The sequence below is a fragment of the Agelaius phoeniceus genome, chromosome 5 (assembly GCF_051311805.1).
Source record: "Agelaius phoeniceus isolate bAgePho1 chromosome 5, bAgePho1.hap1, whole genome shotgun sequence".
Classification (NCBI taxonomy): Eukaryota; Metazoa; Chordata; class Aves; order Passeriformes; family Icteridae; genus Agelaius; species Agelaius phoeniceus.
The window spans coordinates 73437540-73454383 of NC_135269.1; the positions used below are offsets into that span (position 1 = coordinate 73437540).

At 67.1% G+C, this 16844-nt stretch overlaps 3 protein-coding genes across 3 annotated transcripts; 1 reads left to right on the forward strand and 2 right to left on the reverse strand.

The window, feature by feature from the left end:
* Window positions 1–347: 347 nt before the first annotated feature.
* Window positions 348–4400, reverse strand: LOC143694184 (uncharacterized). Its single transcript, XM_077179346.1, has 10 exons — window positions 3300–4400; window positions 2484–3201; window positions 2151–2249; window positions 1930–1985; window positions 1719–1838; window positions 1587–1629; window positions 1406–1486; window positions 1182–1338; window positions 861–931; window positions 348–568 (listed from the first exon to the last, which is right to left on the reverse strand). The coding sequence occupies exons 1-10, from the start codon at window positions 3458–3460 to the stop codon at window positions 413–415; spliced, it is 1662 nt and encodes a 553-aa protein (XP_077035461.1). The 5' UTR covers window positions 3461–4400; the 3' UTR covers window positions 348–412.
* A 509-nt stretch (window positions 4401–4909) lies between these two features.
* Window positions 4910–10408, reverse strand: GCC1 (GRIP and coiled-coil domain containing 1). Its single transcript, XM_054632268.2, has 3 exons — window positions 10311–10408; window positions 8793–9766; window positions 4910–8200 (listed from the first exon to the last, which is right to left on the reverse strand). Exons 2-3 carry the CDS (start codon window positions 9753–9755, stop codon window positions 6920–6922), a joined length of 2244 nt encoding a protein of 747 aa, XP_054488243.2. The 5' UTR covers window positions 9756–9766; window positions 10311–10408; the 3' UTR covers window positions 4910–6919.
* Window positions 10409–12446: 2038 nt separating this feature from the next.
* LOC129119278 (acrosin-like) lies at window positions 12447–15664 on the forward strand. The gene is made up of 5 exons (XM_054631205.2): window positions 12447–12538; window positions 12665–12871; window positions 13042–13301; window positions 13996–14141; window positions 14780–15664. Exons 1-5 carry the CDS (start codon window positions 12468–12470, stop codon window positions 15662–15664), a joined length of 1569 nt encoding a protein of 522 aa, XP_054487180.2. The 5' UTR covers window positions 12447–12467.
* The last annotated feature ends 1180 nt before the right edge of the window (window positions 15665–16844 follow it).

Here is a 16844-nt window from a genome sequence, read left to right on the forward strand (position 1 = left end):
TCAGGGAGCAGCCCCCAGGGAATGGGATGAGCTCAGGGAGCAGCCCCCAGGAGTGGGATGAGCTCAGGGACCAGCCCCCAGGGAATGGGATGAGCTCAGGGAGCAGCCCCCAGGGAATGGGATGAGCTCAGGGAGCAGCCCCCAGGAGTGGGATGAGCTCAGGGAGCAGCCCCCAGGAGTGGGATGAGCTCAGGGAGCAGCCCCCAGGGAATGGGATGAGCTCAGGGAGCAGCCCCCAGGGAATGGGATGAGCTCAGGGAGCAGCCCCCAGGGAATGGGATGAGCTCAGGGAGCAGCCCCCAGGGAATGGGATGAGCTCAGGGAGCACCCCCAGGGAATGGGATGAGCTCAGGGAGCAGCCCCCAGGGAATGGGATGAGCTCAGGGACCAGCCCCCAGGGAATGGGATGAGCTCAGGGAGCAGCCCCCAGGGAGTCATCGTAGAAAGCCTTGAGCCCCCCGGGGCTCTGCAGGGAGAGGCTCCGGGCCAGCACCTCCCGTCGGAAGTTCTCCCTCATCCAGCCATAGACCAGGCTGTGCAGGAAGCCCTGCAGGGACACGCTCAGGGCCTGGGGACACAGGGACAGAGGGTCAGGGCTCCCGGTCCCTGCAGGCACAGCCCAGGCAGGGTGGCACAGGACACGGAGGGGCTTCCTCTTGGTGTGGCCAATTACAGCACGTCCAGCCCCCAGGAAAAGCCAAAGGGGGAAATCCCAACCCAAAATCCAGTGGGAAGAGTCACGCTGGGCCCAGGGCCGTGTCCTCCCCCTGCCCGGGGTGTCCCCAAGGGCTGTCACAGCTCCCACGTGGGATGGGGACAAATGTCCAGCCTGGGAGCCATGGAAAAGGAGCTTTACTCACTGTGGACATGTAGAGCACAAAGAGTGAGGCAGGGCTGATGCTGGTGAAGGAGAGGATGGTGAGGAGGAAGGCTGCAGGTGGGACACAGAAGGACATTCCTTGGTGGGACACCCCCAGTGTGACTCGGCAGGGCTGGGGGAGCTGGGGACACCCCCAATGTGACCCTGCAGGGCTGGGGCTGTGGGACACCCCCAGTGTGACCTGGCAGGGCTGGGGGAGCTGGGGACACCCCCAGTGTGACCCGGCAGGGCTGGGGGAGCTGGGGACACCCCCAGTGTGACCTGGCAGGGCTCAGGGCTGTGGGACACCCCCCGGCCTTGCCTGGCGTCCAGCAGAGCAGGAAAACCAGCTGGAAGTACAGCAAGGCTTTGCTGACGCTGCGGCCGCTCCTGCCCCCGAAGCCGCCGTCCCGGTCCAGGCTGAGCAGCGGCAGCGCCGCGTTCCCCCGGCAGCGGAGCCGCACCCGCCGGTACAGGAGCTGCGGAAGGGCGGGGGTCAGCGGGGCCTGGGGACCCCCCGTGCCTCCCCCAGGGCCGGGGCCTCACCGAGCAGCAGCCGAGCACCAGCAGCAGATACAGCAGGAAGATGATTTTCTCCTCCAGCCCCGCGTTCTTGCCCCCGCCGGACTGGGAGGCAACGGGAATGAGCGGGGTCGGGCCCCGGAGCCCCCCGGCCCCGCAGGGAGGGTCAGTGGGTGGGGGGCAGCGAGGGAGGGGCAGCGCCCACCTGGGAGCAGATGTCCCGGTTGGGGTGGATCAGGAGGAGGCAGCTGCAAGGACAGAGCGGTGCTGGAGCTCCCAAAGCCTCGCCCGGCGTCGCGGGGGCTGCCCGGGCAGGGCGGAGGCGGAGGGGCCGTACCTGGAGCAGTAAAGGCTGAAGGTGTCGTTGGAGCCGGCCCAGGGCACCACGGGCGCGATGTCGGCGGCGGAGGCGCCGCGGGCGAGCAGCTGCGCCAGGAGCGTGAGCGCGGGCACCAGCCTGGGCAAGGGCCACGGCCCGGGTGAGAGCGGGCCCCGGGCCAGCCCGGCACGGCCGGGGCGCCCCGGCGGGGCTGGCAGCGGGCACCTACCAGGCCAGCGCGTAGGGAATTCCCCGCCAGGCGCTCTCCAGGCAGCGGCTCCGCTCCTGCGGGGGAACCGCCGTGAGCCGGGGCTGAGGGGCGGCCGCAGCCGAGGGTCCGCCCCGCCAGGACCGGGGGAACCCCGAACTCCCGGCGAAAGGGGCTGCCCTGGACCGCCCCGCCGCTCCCTTGCCCTGGCACAGCGCCGTGTGCCCGGGCCAGGCACGGACCTGCAGCGCTGCCGGGGGCCGGGCTCGCCCCCCGAGGACGGTGCGGTGCGACTCGTACGCGTAAACAAGGACCATGAGGAACGAGACGGCGTAGGAGGTCTGGGAGAGAGAGGAGAGGGAAAGGGAGCGCGGATCCTGCTGTGTCCAGCGCTGCCAGGGCACCTTCCACCCTCCCTCTGCCCCCCGACGCCCCCATTGCCCCTGTCCTTTCCCTCCTCGGGCTCCACACCCCGGCCCCGGCAGACCTGTCCCGGTGCCCACCCCGAGGAGGGGACGCCAGACAGTGTCCCCAGGGCACCGCAGCCTCAGCTGTCCCCAGCAGCGTCCCCTTACCGTGGTCAGCATCCGCCCGTAGGGACAGGCGGCGTAGGCGGGCACGGAGAGCGGGGCCGGCAGCAGCGGGATGGTTCCTGTGCCCAGCAGCGCGGTGGCACCCAGGAAATCTGCCAGGGCCAGGAGGAACAGGGGCCGCAGCTGGGGACAGGGCACCGCGTTAGCTCTGCCGGCAGCGGCCGCGTTCCCCGGGAGCTCCCGCGGACCTTCCCAGACCCAGCCCTGTGCCCCTGGGAGCCGGTGGCACTCACCTGGATATGGCAGCAGTGACACTGCCACAAGCTGGTGGCACCCACCTGGATATGGCAGCAGTGACACTGCCACAAGCCGGTGACACTCACCTGGATATGGCAGCATTGACGCCGCCACAAGCTGGTGACACTCACCTGGATATGGCAGCATTGACACTGCCACAAGCTGGTGGCACTCACCTGGATATGGCAGCATTGACACTGCCACAAGCTGGTGGCACTCACCTGGATATGGCAGCAGTGACACTGCCACAAGCTGGTGACACTCACCTGGATATGGCAGCAGTGACACTGCCACAAGCTGGTGGCACTCACCTGGATGTGGAGCAGTGACACTGCCACAAGCTGGTGGCACCCACCTGGATGTGGCGTAGTGACACTGCCACAAGCTGGTGGCACTCACCTGGATGTGGCAGCAGCGCCCCTGCCAGGAGGTGACAGCGAGGACGGATCCGCTGCCCAGGAGGCTGCAGGGGACGGGGCGGGTGATGAATGTCCCGGCCGAGCCGCTGCCACCGGCAGGTGCCAGCCCAGGGCGAGGGACAGGGACAGGGACAGGACCCACCTGAGCAGCGCGGCCGAGAGGGTGATGCCCGTCAGCACCAGGACCTGCGGGAGGCACGGAGGGAGCGCGGGCTCGGCCGGCCGGGAGCGGGGCCACCCCGAGCCACCACGGTGGGTGCGATGCGGGACCCTGGGCACGGCCGGACTCCGTCCCTCGGCCATCCCTGGCCGAAGCCGTGCCCAGGAACCGCAGCAAAGGCGTTTCGGGGGCAGCGGAGGGGCAGGGCCGGTTCCACAGCAGCCCCTCGGCGGCGGCTGCACGTGGCGGGGTTTCCCTGCTTCTTCCTCCCGAGTTTTCCCGCTGGGATCCCCTCCCAAGCTTCCCTCACCTGCGGCTGGGGAGCGCCGAGAAGCCGCGTCCCGCCCGCGGCCGCGCTGGGGGCGGCTCCCGACGGCGCCTCTGGAACCGGAGCGGCCGCGGAGCCGGGCGGACCCCGGGCCCGGGAGAGCGCCGGGAGAGAAGGGCAGGAGCCGGGAAAGAGCCCTGCGGCCCCAGCGAAAGCCCTGCCCGGCTGTCGCCCTGCCTCGCTGGCGGTCCCCAAAGCGCCGGCCCAAGTCCCGTGCGGGGGGCGCTCCCTCGGGCAGGGTTTGTTGGAATGGGAACGCAGCGCTCAGCTGAGCCTCTCCCGGAGCGCCCCGCACGCCTTTACCTGGATATCCGAGAGAGCCGGGGGCTGTTCCTGCGCTCTGGCCATGGCCGCAGCCCGGGATGGATGGGATGGGAGCTGGAAGCGGCTCCCGCTGCTGCCCGGGCTCGCTCCACGCCCAGCTGTGGGACACGGCCGCGGTGCAGCCGGAGGAACCTGCCCGGCCGGGGAGACAGAAGCTTCCCAGAGGAGCAGCGGCGCCGTGCCAGCCCCGGGAGCGGGGAGGGATCAGCCCCAGGCACGGGAGAGCCCAAATGAGCGCTCAGATGCCCCCGGGCACACCGGGAACGAGGGAGCAGCGCCGGGAGAGCAGCCGGGAGCTCCTTGTGCTGCTGGAGAGAGCCCAGAGAGGCCCCGGAGCTGCTGCAGGGCTGGAGCCCCTCAGTTCCCAGGGAGCCGGGCTGGGAGAGCTGGGGGTGCTCACCTGGAGAGGAGAAGGATCCAGGGAGAGCTCAGAGGCCCTGGCAGGGCCTGGAGGGGCTCCAGGAGAGCTGCAGAGGGACTGGGGACAAGGCCTGCAGGGACAGCACCCAGGGAATGGCTCCCACTGCCAGAGGGCAGCCAGGGATGGGATCTTGGCAATGAGGAATTCCTGGCTGGGCTGGAATTGCCAGAGCAGCTGGGGCTGCCCCTGCATCCCTGGCAGTGCCCCAGGCCAGGCTGGACACTGGGGCTGGAGCACCTGGGACAGTGGGAGGTGTCCCTGCCATGGCAGGGGTGGCACTGCAGGGGCTCTGGGGTCCCTTCCCACCCAAACCATTCCAGGATTCTCAGTGCCAGACTCCTCTGCATCCCCCCAGCTGCCACACCCCAACTGCAGGTGCAGGAATGAACCATTCCCAGGAACCTCAGGAAATCACGGGATTTAACAATTTTGTGGTAATTTTAACCCAAGGTTGTTCCAACATCCACCAAAAGTCCCCAAGCAATGCCCATCCCGTCCCCAGGAGCCACCAGAGTCCCCTCAAAGAGGAATTTTACCTTTATTTCAGGGATATTGCCTGAAGGGAGAGAGAGGAGGGAGGGAGGATCTGAGGGAAGGAGGGAGCAGGAGGGAGAGGGGCTGGAGGGGAGCAGAGGAAGGAATGGCACAGGAGCTGCAGGAGGGTGACAGTGACACAGAGCTGGGCACTCCTAGAGATGCTCCCCCGCAGCAGCTTCCTCATCTTCCTCTGCCAGGGACAGACAGAGGGCACGGGGATGGATCTGCATCCTCCCAGATGGATCCTGCCTGTCCCTGCTCTCCCTGCTGGATCCCACACTCATTCCCTGCTCTCCCTGCTGGATCCCACACTCATTCCCTGCTGGATCCCACACTCATTCCCTGCTGGATCCCACACTCATTCCCTGCTGGATCCCACACTCATTCCCTCTCTCCCTGCTGGATCCCACACTGATTCCCTCTCTCCCTGCTGGATCCCACACTCATTCCCTGCGCTCCCTGCTGGATCCCACACTCATTCCCTCTCTCCCTGCTGGATCCCACACTCATTCCCTGCTCTCCCTGCTGGATCCCACACTCATTCCCTGCTCTCCCTGCTGGATCCCACACTCATTCCCTGCTCTCCCAGCTGTGCTCCCAGCTGGGTCCCACCCCATTCCTCTGCCCTGCTGGGTCCCCACCAGCCCTGGGGTCCATTCCAGGTCACTCCATCCTGCAGGAGCAGAGGGAGAACAGGGATCCATCCCCCAGCCTGAGCAGTGAAGCCACAGCAGGAGGAGGCTCCACCTCCCTCTGGAGTCCTGGGAATGGCTCCAGGCAAAGAGTTGGAGCCATCCCTGCCATTCCAGAGACATTCCTTGATTCAACACTTCCAGACTGGGAGCAGGGGCTGGGCTCTCCCCTGTCTGAACCACCCCTTTCATCCTTGAGGAGCGTTTAAAATATTCCTGGGACAAACTCTCCCATCAGGGCAGCACCTGGATCCTGCTGTTCCCAGTGGGAACATCCCTGGATGGAGGGAACATCCCCCAGCTGTGGCCCCCTCCCAGCAGGGACAGGCTCTGCCCAGGGCACGTTTCCCTGAGGATTTTTTTGAGGAGAAATTGGCACCAAGGGCTGCACTGGCCAGAGTGGAATCCAGGGAGTTTGGCTGCTGACAGGGCCAGGACAGCCAAGAAGGAAAGGAGGGAAGTTCCACGCCCCTGTCCTTGTCCCTGGCAGTGCCAGGAGTGGCTGATCCTTCCCAAGGCTCTCTGGGCAGTGCAGCACCAGGAGCTGCTCCCAAACCTGCTCTTGACAGGGCTCCAGGACCCCCGGGGGTGTTAATCCAGACCTATCCCTGTCTCTGGGCCTAGCTTTAGCAGCCAGGATTTAATTCCAAACGTGGGGCAGGAAAACAACACCCTCAGGATGGGAATCATCCACAGGGAGATCCTTTCTCCTTCCTAGAATCCCTGATTGCCCAGAGAGGATCCCTGGGAAGGAAGGAGAGCCTGAGCCCCTGGATGAGCCTGGAGCTGCATCCACAGGTTAAATTAGGCTCTGGAAAAGAGCCTTAAGGGGAAATGCCCAAGATTGCCTGCACTGAGCCCCATCTTCCTGAGCTTTCCATGGGCTGGTTCTATTTTAGCTCCACCTAAAGTGCTTCCCACCTTCCCTTTCATCTCCTGAGTCACCAGCCTGACTGGAGCTTGAAGATCCAAGTGAATTCCACTCGGTGCCACATCTGACAGGTAGGGATTGCTTTTAAACCACCTTTAAAAAACCTCGGCATCTTCAATTCCATGGTTTCCAAATCAAGTCTCAACTCGAAGCAAATTCCCACCATGGAGGCTTTGGGGCTGGAAAAGTTGGCACAACCTCACTGCAAGTTAGTGCTAAAAACCCCAACTGGAGCCCAAATCCTGGCAAGTTAGTGCTAAAAACCCCAACTGGAGCCCAAATCCCGGAGAGATGCGGGCGTGTGTGGGACGAGGTTTCAGTCAGTCCTCGGGAAGGAGCTCTTACGGAAAAGGGAATAAAACCCAGCCCTCATCTCTTCCCGTGGGGCCACCAGGAGCCGTGGGCCGAGCTCTTGGCGATGCTCAGCTTCTCCTCGGGGCTGAAGTGCAGGATGGCCAGGATGGCCGTGAGCGTCTGCTGCCGGCCCCGCGCGTCCGGCAGCGTCAGGAACCGGTACACCACGTTCTTCAGGTACTCCAGGTTGGCTCCTTCCCTGCTCTTATCCCGGCAGTTCTTCTGGATCTCGTCCCGCAGTGCTGCCACCTCCTCGCGGTGCCGGTCCTCCTCGGCCAGGGCCCTGCCCTGCAGCTGGTGCAGCTGCACCTCCAGCCGGTGCCGGTGCTTGCGCAGCGCCGCGATCTCCACCTCCTTGCGCGCCAGCTGCTCCGCGTACAGGAAGAAGGTGGGCTCGGAGCCGGAGCACAGCTGCAGCTCCTGGGGCAGGATCTCCGAGGAATCCTGGCTGGGAGCGTCCCCCGGGCCGGGGCCGCCGTCCCGGCAGCCCTTGGGGCCGTGGGGCAGCGTGAGGGCGCGGAGCTGCTCCAGCTCCCGGTCCTTCTCGGCCAGCACGGCCAGCGCCCGGTCCCGCTGCTTGTGCATCTCCTCCTCCAGGCGCAGCGCCCGCTCCCGGAACTGCAGCTGGCACCGCTCCAGCTCCTGCCGGTGCAGCTGCTGCAGCTGGGACAGCTCCTGCTTCCTGGCCTCCAGCTCCTGCCGGTGCCGCTTCTCCGTGTCGTCCGCGGCCAGCTGCAGCAGCACGTTCTTGTCCTGGAGCTCCGCCAGCTGCTCCCGCGCCTCCTCCAGCTCCTTGGCCAGGCCCACGTCCTTGCTGGCCTTGCTCTTGAGCACCTGCTGCGCCCTCACCTTGTAGCGCTCAAACTCCTCCTTGAGCTGCCTCAGCTCCTGCTGGCAATGCCCGCCCTGGGCCTTGTCCCCGTTCCCGTCCCCGCCGCCCGGGGCCGTCTCCGGTTCCTGTGGCTCCTCCGCCTCCGGGCCCTTCCCAGCCGCTGCCTGCAGGAGCTTCCGCAGCTTCTCCATCTTCTCCTTGAGCACGCTCACGTCCAGGGTGGCCTCCTCCACGGCCACCTCGCCCAGGGAGCGGCTGGAGGCGGCGATGGCCAAGGTCTTGTTCTCAAGGTCCAGCTGCACGATGCGGTCCTTGAGCCTCTGGATGGTGCCCTGGTCCCTCTGCTTGGCCTTCTCGTAGGTGCCCAGCAGCTCAGACACCTGGGACACCTGGGCCTCCAGCTCGGCCACGCGCTGCTCCTCCCGCTGCGAGCGCTGCCGGAGCTGCTCCTCAGCCTGGGCTGTCTGTGTGGGGACACAGTGGGGTTAGGGCAGCACGGGGACACATGGGGACACACCTGGGGCCACACAGGGACACACCTGGGGCCACACAGGGACCCTGCCCTGCTCCAAACCAACAAGGGGCCCTCCCCACCCTGGCAGCCCTGCCTGAGACACCTCCCTGTTCTGGCTTTTTAGGGATTTGTGTGTTTGGAATCCTGGAATGGTTTGGGTGGGAAGGGACCTCAGAGCCCCTCCAGGGCTGCCTCTGCCATGGCAGGGACACCTCCCACTGTCCCAGGCTGCTCCCAGCCCCAGTGTCCAGCCTGGCCTGGGGCACTGCCAGAGATGCAGGGGCAGCCCCAGCTGCTCTGGGCACCCTGTGCCATTTATTTCAAACCTCCTGGAATCTGAGGGACTGGGAAAAGGAATTTGTCTGACTCCAGCCCCACTCTCTGGATACATCCCACAGAAAACTGTTCCCCAGTTTGTCATCCCATCAATCCAAGCCAGGATTCTTTGGACTCTGAGAGACTGGGAGAGGGAATTTGGCTGCTCTGGCCCCAAACTCTGCCCGAAACCCTGGACGCCAGCCTCATTCCCAGCCAGCAATCACCTTCTTCATCTCCTGCACCAGCTGCAGCTGGAAGTGGTTCTTGAGGCCGGCCATCTCCTCCTGCAGCTCCTGGATCCGTGGGTCGGCCCTGCTGTTCTCCTCGCGCACGCCCTGCAGCTCCCTGCGCAGCTCCTCCAGCTCCTGGCTCAGCTGCCGCGCCTGCTGCTCGTGGCCCTGGGCTCGCTCCGCGGTGCTGGCAGTGCCAGCCAGCGCCTCCCGGGCCTGCTGCAGCTCCCGCTCGGCGGCGCAGCGCGCGTCGCGCTCGGCGCGCAGCAGCTCCTGCAGCTCGCGCAGCATCAGCCCGTGGTCGCCCTGCTCGCGCTCCCGCTCGCGCTGTTGCTCCAGGAGGCGGCCGCGGGTCTGGGCCAGCTGCTCCTGCAGCTCCTGCAGCCGCTCCGCCTCGGCCCGCGCCCGCCCTGCCGCCTCCTCCAGCTCCTGCTTCATCTGCCGCCGCTCCGCCTGGTACGAGGCCTCCATGCGCGACTTCTCCTGCGTCACCGTGGCCAGCGCACCCGTCAGCGTGGCCAGCTGCGCCTTCAGCTGCTGCAGCCGCCGCTCGGGCTCGCCGGAACACAGCTCCCCGCCCTCGGCGCCGCTCGGCTCCTCGGCTCTCGGGGCGGGGGCGGCCGCGGGTTTGTCCTCCTCGTCCCCCCTGGGCGGGCTGGCCGCGGTGTCCGCGCTGGCGGCCGTCCCCGCGCTGTCCTCGCTGTGCTCCGAGCTCCGGTCGTCCGGGGAGTCCCCGGCTGCGGGCGGGGGCACGGCCAGCTCCCCATCTTGGGACACGGAGAGCGCTTTCAGGCTGGCTTCCAGCGCCTCCTTCTCCTTCAGCAGGCTCTTGTAGGCGTGGACGACGTCCTTGAGGCGCGCCTGGAAGCGCAGGAGCTGCTGCTTCTGCGTCTCGATGGTCTCCAGCAGCTCCTTCCTGCTGGGGCCGCCCCCGAAGTTCATCCCGAACTTCTCCATGGCGGGGGAACCTGGGGGGGGAGCAGGGCAAGGAGAAAGGGCAGCTTTGGGATGGGCAGGAGCATCCTCCTGGGCGCACCAAACGGGCAGCAAAGATCACAAACACCACCCTGGCCATGCCCTGCCCAGGACCACCATCCTGAACCACCCAGGAACCACATCATGACCTGCCCAGAGCTCCCATCCTGACCCCCTCGAGCCCCCCATCCTGACCCCGCCAGGAAAGGACCCTGACCCCCAAGGACACCTCTGAACTCCCCTCCCGGGACCCCCATACTGACCCCTCGGACACCCCTCTAACCGCCCAGACACCTCCCGGACCTCTCTGGGCCCTCCACTGTCGCCTCCTCAGGACCCCCCTGACGCCTCAGGACCACCCTGACCCGTCAGGACCACCCTGACCCCCAGAACCACCCTGACCCCCCCCGGACACCACCCGGGCCCAGCACCGTCAGCCCCTCGGGACCATCCCGACTCCCACCCTGACCCCTCCGGCCGCCCCGCAATCCCCGGCCCCGCCACCCTCACCCCCTAGACCCCCCGGTCCCCCCTCACCTCCGGCCGGTTCCGCCTCGCCACCACTTCCGCCGGAAGCCGCCGGGGCAAAGGGGGCGGTTACAGGCGGGGCGGAGCCACACCCCAAATAAAGCGATGTGTGGGCGTGGCTACCCCGCGGGGCGGGGCCGTGCGCGCGTGCACTCAGATGTGGGCGTGACTTCCGCCATAAAGGGGCGTGGCCTCTGCGCGCGACACGGAGCGTGGTGTGGGCGCGGCCCCGATGCGTTGGGGGCGTGGTCTTATGGCGAGGGGCGTGGCCTGAGCGCAAAGGAACTGTGGTGTCCCTCAAGGGGCGTGGTCATCTGTGTGGGCGTGGTCTGAGGATGGGGCAGTGACAGCAGGGTGGTCCCCTGTCCCTCCGTGTGTCCCCTGGAGTGCCCCGTGTCTCCCCGTGTCCCCCCGTGTCTCCCCGTGTCCCCCCGTGTCTCCTTGCGTTCTTCCCGTGTCCCGTCCCACGCCTCATGTGTCCTCGTGTCTCCCCATGTCCTCCCCGCGTTCCCCCAAGTCCCCCGTGTCCCCTCCATGTCCCTCCGTATCCTTCCGTGTCCTCCGTGTCCCCTCGTGGCCCCTCGTGTCCACCCATGTCTCCCCGTGTCCCCCCTGTTGTCCCCTTGTGTTCTTCCCGTGTCCCATCCTGTGCCTCATGTGTCCTCGTCTCCCCCCATGTACTCCCCGTGTTCTCCCAAGTCCCCCGTGCTCCCTCCGTGTCCCTCGTGTCCCCTCCGTGTCCCCCGTGTCGCCCCGAGGGGGTCTCAGTGCCAGCCTGCAGTGGGGTCGTGGCGGGCGGGGCAGGGAGGTGACACCGAGCAGTGTCACCGCCGCGCAAGCTGAGCGGGACGAGCAGCGTCGCGCCCCGTCCCGTGCTGTCCCCACGTTGGTCGCTGTCCCCCCAGCCCCTGCACCCCTCTCCAAGGGGGTGTCCCCGCTGGGGAGGGCCTGGAGGAGCATCCCGGTGCTCCGAACCCTCCGGATAACGACGGGGAGGAGCTGGAGCGACCTCGGTGTGTCCGAGTGCCACCTCAGCCGGCCCCTGTCCCCGCTGTCCCCTGCGGGAGGGCCCCGGGGCTGCTCATGGCGTGGCCGGAATGCCCCGGAGCCGCCGGGATGAATAAAACTCGAACCGTGCTGGTTCAGCGTCCCTGAGTCCGGCCCTGCCCTGTCCTTGGCCAGGGGCTGCGGCCAGCAAAGCTCCGGCCTCCACTGACACCACAAAACTTTGTCACCCGTGTGTACATTCTGAGCCGACAAAGAAACAAATGTTCACTGGTTCTAAATTACATAAAAATCTCTTTCATTAATTAGCATTCTGTCTTCTACTGGGTATCGAGTTCTTCCTTGGGCAGGGCCACGTCCCAGTGTCCCAGGCTGCTCCAGCCCCAGTGTCCAGCCTGGCCTTGGGCACTGCCAGGGATGCAGGGGCAGTCCCAGCTGCTCTGGCAATCCCAGCCCAGCCAGGAATTCCTCATTGCCAAGATCCCATCCCTGGCTGCCCTCTGGCACTGGGAGCCATTCCCTGGGTGCTGTCCCTGCAGGCCTTGTCCCCAGTCCCTCTGCAGCTCTCCTGGAGCCCCTTCAGGCCCTGCCAGGGGCTCTGAGCTCTCCCTGGATCCTTCTCCTCTCCAGGGGAGCACCCCCAGCTCTCCCAGCCCGGCTCCCTGGGATCTGAGGGGCTCCAGCCCTGCAGCAGCTCTGGGGCCTCCTCTGGGCTCTCTCCAGCAGCTCCAGGTGCTGCTGCTGTGTCCCCAGGGCTGGGGCAGCTCTGCAGGTGGGGTCTCACCTGAGGGGGCACAGGGGCAGGATCCCCCCCTCCCCTGCTCCCCAGGGCTGGGGGGCTCTGGTCTGGGTCAGGTCCAGCTCTCACCCCCAGCACCCCCAAATCCTCTCTCAGGGCTGCTCCAGCTGCTCATGCCCAGCCTGGTGCCAGCAGGGTCGGACCAGTCTCACCCTGTGTTGGTGCCCTGGGGTGCTGCCCCCAGACCATTCCACATCTCTGTGACCCCGAGCTGCCCCTCCCCACCGTGCCCTGCACATGGAACCGGCCCCTCTGTGACATCACCCCGACCTGGTGGCACCGTGGGCACCGCCAGGGCCCTGGGTGTCACCAGAGGTGACAGCTCAGCTCTGGCTCTGCCACCTGCAGTGCTGGCACCTGCGATGGCTTTGCTGTGGCTGCTGATCCTGCTGGCCCTGGCCGGGCCCGTGGAGGGCACCTGGGACACCTGCAGGTCAGTGGCCCTGGGGGGCTTGGGGACACTCGGGGCTTCCCTGGCACAGCCTGGGCACAGAGGAGCCCCTGGGGGTCCCTGTCCCTGCTGTCCCCGAGCAGGGCAGTGACGGCTTTGTGCTTCCAGAGGCACCTGCGGGCTCCGGCCTTTGGATTCCGACCACAGCTCTGCTGGCACGGCCGGTGTGGGTGGCACCAGTGTCCAGCCAGGGGCCTGGCCTGGCATTGTCAGCATCCAGGCCACCTGGGAGAACGGCACGTGGCACATGTGCACGGGTGTCCTCCTCAGCTCCCAGTGGGTGCTCACGGTCGCACACTGCTTCGCCAGGGCCGGGTAAGAGACAGCAGGGACAGAGATGTCCCCAGAGCACGGGCAGGCGCCCAGCTCACAGCACCACGGGCCACTTCCCTGCCCACCTGGGGAAGAAGAAGGCCGGGAAATGCTGGGCCTGCTGCAGCCTGTGGCTCTGCTCCCTGTCACCCCTCTGTCCATCTGCTCCCCAGGGGCATCTCCATGTGGGATGTGGTGATCGGGGCCACAGATCTGAGACAGCCAGGCCCTGAGGCTGTGGTGAGACGCATCCAGAGGCTGCTGATGCACCAGCGCTATGTGCCAGCCACGGCCAGGAACGACATCGCCCTGGTGGAGCTGGACCAGCCCGTGGAGTGCAGCGACTACATCCAGCTGGGCTGTGTGCCCGACGCCTCACTCAGGGTCTCGGAGCTGAAATCCTGCTACATCGCCGGCTGGAACTTTGCCAGAGGTGAGTTCCCAACAGGATGTGTGCTCTGAGGGCAAGCTGGACACCCTGGGGACAAGGGCTGGGCACCGTGGGGACAAGGGCTGGGCACCCAGGGGACACGGGCTGGGCACACACAGGGACAGGGGCTGAGCACCCAGGGGACAGGGGCTGGGCACACACAGGGACAGGGGCTGGGCACACACAGGGACACGGGCTGGGCACACACAGGGACACGGGCCGGGCACACACAGGGACAGGGGCTGGGCACAGACAGGGACAGGGGCTGGGCACACACAGGGACACGGGCTGGGCACAGACAGGGACAGGGGCTGGGCACAGACAGGGACACGGGCTGGGCACACACAGGGTCCGGCCGCGCAGCGCCAGCGGGGCCGGGCTCGGAGCAGCCTGGGCTGGGGGAAGGAGTCCCCGCCAAGACGGGGCGCGGAATGGGATGAGCTGTAAGGTCCCTGCTCACCCAAACAATTCCTGCTGGCCCTGGGAAACCTCGGGGGAGATGGGTCTGGCCCCTTCCCCAGGCCAACAGCAGGGACACAGCTGGACAATGTCACCCATGGGGAAGGGGCAGGGACACAGCTGGACAACATCACTCTGTGGGGAAGGGGCAGAGCCAGGCCCGGGAAGGGGGTTCACCCTAGGCAGGGGAGGGGATGGGTACCGAGCTGCTGGGGCTCATTCCCCTCTGTGCCCACAGCTCAGGGAACAGGCATGGTGCTGCAGGAGGCCAAGGTCCACCTCATGGACACGGAGCTCTGCAACAGCAGCCGGTGGTACGCGGGGGCCGTTCATGCTGACAACCTGTGTGCTGGGTACCCACAGGGCGGCATCGACACCTGCCAGGTAGGAGCCCCCACACGCAGCCCAGCCTGTCCCCTGTCCACCCCTCCCCTCCCCACCTGCAGGTCCCTGTCCCATGTCCCCTTGTGCCCAAGGCCTGTTCCTGCCCACAAGGCCCATCCAGTGGCCCCAGCAGACCCAAAGTGCAGATGTGACCCTGGAACACCTGTCCTCTGCACATCTGGGACCCATGTGCAGAGATGGGAGAGTCCCCAACCTGTGCTGGGAATGCGCTGGGAATGCGGACCTGGCAGGGACTGGGAGAAAGGAGCCAGCCCCGGGATTGGGATAGAGGAGCCAGCCCCGGGATCAGGAGAGAGGAGCCAGTCCCGGGATTGGGATAGAGGAGCCAGTCCCGGGATTGGGATAGAGGAGCCAGTCCCGGGATTGGGATAGAGGAGCCAGCCCCGGGATTGGGAGAGAGGAGCCAGCCCTGGGACTAGGATAGAGGAGCCAGCCCCGGGATTGGGAGAGAGGAGCCAGCCCTGGGACTAGGATAGAGGAGCCAGCCCCAGGATTGGGAGAGAGGAGCCAGCCCTGGGATTGGGAGAGAGGAGCCAGCCCTGGGACTAGGATAGAGGAGCCAGCCCCGGGACTGGCAGCAGCCCCCCACAGTCCCTGAACCTTCTCTCCTGGCACAGGGGGACAGCGGCGGTCCCCTCGTCTGCAAGGACAACAGAGCTGACTATTTCTGGCTGGTGGGACTGAACAGCTGGGGAAGAGGCTGTGACAGAGCCAGGCACCCTGGGATCTACACCTCCACTCAGCACTTCTACAACTGGATCCTGATCCAGACAAGCCTGAGCCCTGCGGACATAAGTGGTACAGCACCAGAGCCGAATTGCGCCCCGACTCCTAAGCCAGAGCTCACCATGGCTTCTGAGGAGACTCCGACGCCAGGGCCAGAAGAAGAGGCACAAACAGAGCCAACACCAGTGCCAGAGCCGACGCCAGAGCTGGTGGTGCCGGGGCCAGAGCTGGTCACAGACCCAACATCAGTGCCAGAGCTGGTAACAGAGCCCGAGACAGTGCCACAGCCAACCCCAGAGCCAGAGCTGGTAACAGAGCCCGAGCCAGTGCCACAGCCAACCCCAGAGCCAGAGCTGGTAACAGAGCCCGAGCCAGTGCCACAGCCAACCCCAGAGCTGGTAACAGACCCAGCACCAGTGCAAGTGCCAGAGCCAACACCAGAGCCAACGCCAGAGCCGACGACAGAACCAATGCCAGAGCCGACGACAGTGCCGACAATAGTGCCGACAACAGTGCCGGTGCCAGAGCCATCGCTAGTGCCAGAGTCGACACGAGAGCCAGAGGAGGAGCTAGAGTTGGTGCCCGAGCCGGAGCCAGAGCTGGTGCCAGAGCCGACACCAGAGCCAACCACTCCCCCGGTGCCCGAGGAGCCGGCGCCAACACCGGAACCGGGTCCGGACAGGCTCCTGCTGATCTCGGTGCCGTACCAGAGCCTGGTGCAGTTCTGCAACCTGCTGAGGGATTTCCTGCAGTTCCTGAGGAACCAGCTGGGCTGAGCGCAGCCGGAGCGGACGCGGTTCTGGCTGCAGAACGCGACCCCGGCCCGCTCCGTTCGGGCTCGGTCGCCGTCGCGGGGCCCGAGGCGGCCGCAGCCCCGGGGCCGCTCCGTCCCCCCGCCCCTCCCCTGCTGCCCCCCGTGCCGCAGCCCCGTTCTTGTTGAAATAACGCTGTTCGTTCTCCCCAGCACCGCGGTCTCTGCGCCTTTCAGCCCGCGGGCAGCGCCGGGAGCCGGGAGGGAGAACGAGCGGGGCTGGCCCCGTTCGGGAGGAGACGCGGAGCACTCGGGGCCGGGTGGGAAAAGCGGTTTAATAACGGGAACGGCAGCAGCCCCGAGCCTGAGGGACGCGGAGCTGCGGGAGGTGCCACCCCGAGCTGCCGCGGCCACCCAGGGCTGTCCCCTCTGTCACCAGCTCCTGCCGGGACCCCCGGTCCCACCCCCGCTCCACCTCGGTCCCAGGGGGGATCCCCGGACCCGGGACATTCCCTCTGCTCCAGCGGGATCGCGGCTCCAAAGAGCTGTCCTGGCTCTGGGGGGGCGCTGGAGCGTGGTGACCCTCCCGGATCGAATCAAGGATCCTGAATTCCGCGATCCACCCGCGTCTGGAGGTGGTTTGGGACCCGCCGCGGGCTGGCCCGGCCATGCTGGCCCGGCTGCCACCGGAGCCCGCCCTGCACGGATGTCCTCAATTCGCGGCTTGGAGGTGTCGGAGCCCCCCATCCTGCCGGGACACCGCGGGCCGTGGGGGGCTCGGGGGGCAGCGGGGGCTCAGCGGGGCTCCAGGCCCCAGGCCGGCAGCGGGGGGAGCCCGGGGGGCAGCAGGGCGAAGGGGGGGCTCTCCAGGGGCTGCCAGGGCGCTGGAGCGGGGCTGCCGCCGGGAGCCAGACCTGCGGGATGGACACGGGGCTCAGGCATCGCCGCCGGCGCGCTGGGCCCTGGCAGGGGACACCCAGGGGACCCCCAGAAGCCCGGGGCGGCCGAGACCGGCCCCTCGTACCGCAGCAAGCGTCGTCCCAGGCGCAGGGCCCGGAGGCGCAGAGGTGCAGCGGGGCCGGGGGGCGCGGGTGGGGGGCGAGGCCGTGCGGGGGCTGCGCCGAGCCCGCGGGGGGGTCCGGGAGCGGCTGCGTGCGGAGCAGACAGCGCCAATGTCACAGGGCTGCTCCGGGACCGGGTCACCC